At 42.6% G+C, this 5053-nt stretch overlaps 1 protein-coding gene across 1 annotated transcript; it reads right to left on the minus strand.

Moving 5' to 3' along the window:
- Positions 1 to 230: 230 nt before the first annotated feature.
- Positions 231 to 4104, minus strand: LOC103797287 (zinc transporter ZIP10-like; the record flags this gene model as incomplete). The annotated part of the gene is made up of 3 exons (XM_009069488.1): positions 231 to 599; positions 2483 to 2603; positions 3886 to 4104. Coding segments are annotated over 3 exons (709 nt in total), but the record flags the coding sequence as incomplete, so codon positions are not given.
- Positions 4105 to 5053: the final 949 nt, after the last annotated feature.

Below are 5053 nucleotides of genomic sequence, written 5' to 3' on the forward strand. Positions count from 1 at the left end.
CTGTCACTGCTACCAACACAGTAATTTTGGCAGCAATAGCAGAGAATATTAACAATGGGGAAACATTACAACTGACAGCAGTTTGATTTCTGCTCTGAAGAAGGTTAAACAAGGCCAGTAACTACAGGAGCTGACTAGAAGCCTTACCTGTGATCACTGATAAGTAAACATAAGCAGAATTACTAAAGGTAAAGAGGAACTGTTGAGAAACACTCAGTGCTTTTGCTTACCGATTGCTAAGCCATCACTAAAGTTGTGAATGCCATCTCCCATAATTACCATCCAAGCAATGTTAGCTATCCCAGTATCTTTCAGGTCTTTTCCAGAATGGCAGTGGCCATGGGAATGATGGGAATGTTTGTGATGCCAGTGGTGACTGTGCTTTCTAGCTATCATTTTATCTTCGCCGTGGCTGTCATACTCTGAGTCGTGCAGATCGTGCTCTTGTGCAGCATGGGAGACATCGTTGTGAGAGTGGTGCAGGTTGTTGTCCTCTTCTACAGACAAGAAGTTTTTGGGAGGGGATTCCAGCTGCCCATCTAAGTCAGTCAGTTCAGTTTCATTCAGTCGATCTTCAGATAACACTGAGTCATCTGCTCCTGCATTGAAGCCAGTTGGGAAAGACACTGTGTTGACTCATATTTAACAACTCACCAGCAACTGCTGCATCACTGAACTAAGAATTAACTGCTCCCCAGTATTTTAACACATCCAAATCTAGTAGCTTTGCTGTCAACAGGCAAAAAAATTGCCATGTTTTTTAACTACTTTGCATGTACAGCATATAAAAGTCTCCACAATCAGGCAACAGCACTGTATCCACAGCACTCAAAACCAGCCTGAGCCCAGCCCAGGCTTGTATCTGTAATTTCGCTCCTGACAAAGTTTATGGTTCAACATTGGCAAAGGAGAGTTGCCAGAATGATAATAATGTCTTATATGATGTAGATGGAATCTGAACGGCTCAGGAAACCTTAACTGGCAACTGGCTACTGCCTACACAGGCCCACACAAGTCACAGCTGAACCTTCACTGAAGCATACCATGACCTGTCACCAACAGAGAAACTAGGTAAAGCTGTGTCAGACACTTGGGTCACACAATGAGCTCCTTCAAGGTACCTCATTGCCCCGCTAGCAATCAGAGCTGTTTGTACAAAGAAATGCAACATGAATACAATACATACAGAATTTTAAGTCTACCAATATTTAAGTATTAATAAATAAATGAAACTGGCAATCTATGCTCCTGGAAACAAAAGCAGTGGGGGGGGGAAAAAGAAAGCAGCTCTGGACAATGAAGTTATTAGATTGCAATAATTCAAAAAAGCCCTTTTTAGAGTCAAAAATGAACAACAAGTAAGAATTAAAAACCACAGTACCTAATCAGCAAAGTGTTTTAGATAGACAGGTTCTTAAACATCATGTGGAGGTGCCTTAAAAAGAAACTGAATGGCCATTCAGCAAAGTGGTAGGAGCACTGCAGTTCACAATTCAGACTCAGCATGGGCTTCCAGTACCCGCAGTGCCAATGATTTACTGAGCAGCAGAGCACACTTGCAGAGGAACTGTAACAAAACCAGTATGTGCCCCATGTTATCAGAAGTAATATTCTTCTGACTGCCCCTTAAAAGGAAGTGAGGCCATTTCAAACCTATGTACCACCATCCACGCAGCTGAAAGACTTTATGTTCTATGTCAATGTCCCAAATACCATTTGAAATCGTTTGAGAGGAGAAAGCTGCAGTCCTAACTGTCCCTTCTACTAACCATTCCTATTAACCAACGTTTGTATAAATACAGCCTATGGATTCTTTGTGAACAAATTAACTCAGCAGCCATGCAGGCAACAGAACTGCAAGGTTATGAAGCAAAGTCCTTTTCCTCCCCTCCTGGCTGGGAGAAGGGGGCTAGGGTGTCCCTTCTGGGTACACACTGCATGAACATTCACAGGCTGTCATGAAGGAACAGTATGTGAAAGTTGGTTTGGATACTTGAGGAATATTCAGGATACTCAGCTGCATTTATGAAAAGAAACAGATTCTATTTAGCCTCCTCAGCCAGACTATAATTGCTGAGATGCTGGAATCTTCAAAGGGAAACAGATATCCCTGTTCAGGGTGTGTGGGTGTTCAGTTTTGATCTAATTTTTGAGCTACTCAGGCACAGCTTAAACAAAAACCACCCCAAAACCAAACAAATCAAAAAACTCCCCAAGTACCACAGCCACCCAGAACCTGACTGCTTCAGAAGTCTGAGAACCATCTGTATGGCACATTAGGAAGTGTTTAGGGTGCTCTCAGATCTAAGGAAAACAAAATCAAAAAAGATTTAATAGGGAAAGCCTATTAAGTCTTATTAACAATGATTTGCATAATAGCAGCAAAACCGTACAAGAGGTTACATGCTACATACCATACCAGAGGAACATGCTGCTACTGTGAGCCTCAGAATGAGGGAAAATTGTGACCAGAAATGCCCACCTGCGAGGGGTTTCAGCTGCAGCCAGTCAGCATCTGGCCTGTTATTTAACTTGTGATCAGAAAGTTTCCTTCCAATGGGTGAGTCTTCAGGCTGGGGCTTTTTGCACCATTTCTGCTTACTCTGCAACAGAAAAGAGGTAACAGCTGGTTTGTAAAACAACACTGATGGAGTTAAAAGGACCTGAAATGTTGTCCAAAAATCCCTTCTAAATACACTAAGTTCGTAACATGTGTAACAGAAGTCTGTTCCTTCAGAATATTGATCTTTTGAAGGCTCAGCAACAATATCTACCCCAGCAGAAATTCTTAACTACCCACCACAGAATCTCACAAACACACACAGGTGATATTTCACATTAGTGAGGGAGCACATTCTGACCAGGATTGCTCTCTCAGTCTAGAAACACATGTATGCAGCAGCTATTATATTTGCTTACTTTGCTCAAGAAAACAAACATGCAGCAAGAACAGCTCCTCTCATTTGTTCAGCCTGAGTTTTCTTATACTCTTAGAACTTCCTTTAAGAAAGTAACAAGGTTTTCTCTATCTGTAGCCCATACAACAGTGATAATGGTTTTGCTAAAGGGGATTTAATTATTTAATGAATCTCAAGGAAGGTATGTGACAGTTTTTATCCCTTTATCAGAAATGCCTCCTCCAACACACAAAACCTCTTGCTGCCTGTCCAGCTGAGACAGCAGGTCTGATGTAAAAACAGAGAACTTGATCACTTATCACAGTAATTTTGGGAGAAGCAGTTATAGTTCCACCAAAGTAATTTTCTCCTCAAAGTCAAATGATTAAGGCAAAAGTTCAAATTGAATTATCATGCACGCTCACACTCTCTGAGGGACTTGCTCTCCTTTTAAACCACCATCATGAATACAGCATGCTCTCAGCCCTAGAAATCCAGTAATTTTTAGAGAGACAAGCTAAAGGTTGAGCGGCAATTTACAGAAAGCAGTAGGTCTGCAAATGTGAGCATTTTCTGGTGTGGAAAACTGGATCTCTCTGTCACACTGGCATTGTTAGTTAATGGTATACTGCTCAATTTCTTGTGAATTGTCTGACAGTTGTTGGCTCAGTAATCACTTCTTTCTTCCATACTGCTTTTCATAATTTGAAGCAAAAAAATAATGATGCTTTAGAGGAAGAGATCTACCTCCAAGATCTATCTGGCCAGAAAGCTACAACTTCCCCCACCAGACTTCTACACTGTTTTCCTAAATAACCTTGTTAAGAAAAGCAACTTCTTTAGAAAATAGACTCCTCACACATCACCAGAGAGAACACACATCAGCAGCACATGTTCAGTAACAAACCACCACACAGACAATGCCTCAACACTCCTCAGGTCACTTCAGGCAATGTGTTTTTAGACACCATGCAATCTCAGTGAGTACCTTTTGCTTGTTGTAATGCTTGTACATCCTTATACAGTGCTCAATGATGAAGAGCACATAAATGCCTCCGAGTGCCACGAGTCCCTTGAGCACTGGGTCGTTTTCCTCCAGGAAGCCCTCGGGCCGCGCCGTGTGCGGGTGGGCATGGTGGTGCGAGCGCTTGTGCTCATGAACGTGGCCCTGGCCATGGTGGTGGCTGTGGTTGTGGCCTCCATGTGACTGTTGGCACAGAAAATAACAGAGGTGAAATTCCTGAGTTGGTACAGGGAGTAGAGTCCCATCTGCATCTGTACTGGGGTTTGAGTCCCCGCTGTGGGTTAAGTCCCACCTGTACTGGGGTTTGTGTCCTTGCTGTGGGTTAAGTCTCACCGTTATCTGTGTTGTGGTTTGAGTCTCCGTCGTGGGTTAAGTCCCACCTGTATCTGCATTGGGGTTTGAGTCCCCTCCGCTAACTCTTAAGGCTTTATGACTTTTGGCATGGAACTCGGCATTGGGATCACGATTCTATGTTTTATACTTATGGCATTGTGTTTCATTAACTGTTTTAAACCTGACTGAATTCCATGTGTGTGTTAAAGAAATTTGTGAGAGGAGACTGCTTTAAGTCTCCTAGAAATGTGGAGCCAGGCAAGTAAAGAAGTCTCTCGAAAGAGTCCACTGAGGTGTGTGCACACTTGAAGTATTTAGGAGTAAACCCTATTGGAAATGTAAGGAAAAAGGGTTGAAAGTAGTTATTTAGGCAAGAAATGCTGACACCATGATGCAGAGTGCTTTGACTGTTAATGTAAGAAACAGGCTGGTTAAGACTGTCCTGCCAGCATGTAAGAATGTGATAATGATCCTCCTGATCAATGAGACAGGGAACCCCCTTGATATGATAATCGAAAAAGTCCAGCAATTAGATGACCTTGGGAATGGAGCCCCAGGGGAAGTGCAGGAAACCAGGAGACAATTCTAAAGGTAGTGAAGCTCAAACATGTTCACAGCTTTACTACAGGATGGTATGTCCCAAGATTGGATCGATGATGTTCTGACCCCTGACTTGTGGAAAATGTGTAAACAGAGGGGATTGAATAAAAGTAACGGGACAGTGTAAATTTCTAACCCAAAAGATTCAACTCAGCCTTTGGCACCTCCTCCTTGAATCTCAGCAGGACTCCAGCTCTGC

The sequence above is a fragment of the Acanthisitta chloris genome, unplaced genomic scaffold, assembly GCF_000695815.1.
Source record: "Acanthisitta chloris isolate BGI_N310 unplaced genomic scaffold, ASM69581v1 scaffold3642, whole genome shotgun sequence".
Lineage (NCBI taxonomy): Eukaryota > Metazoa > Chordata > Aves > Passeriformes > Acanthisittidae > Acanthisitta > Acanthisitta chloris.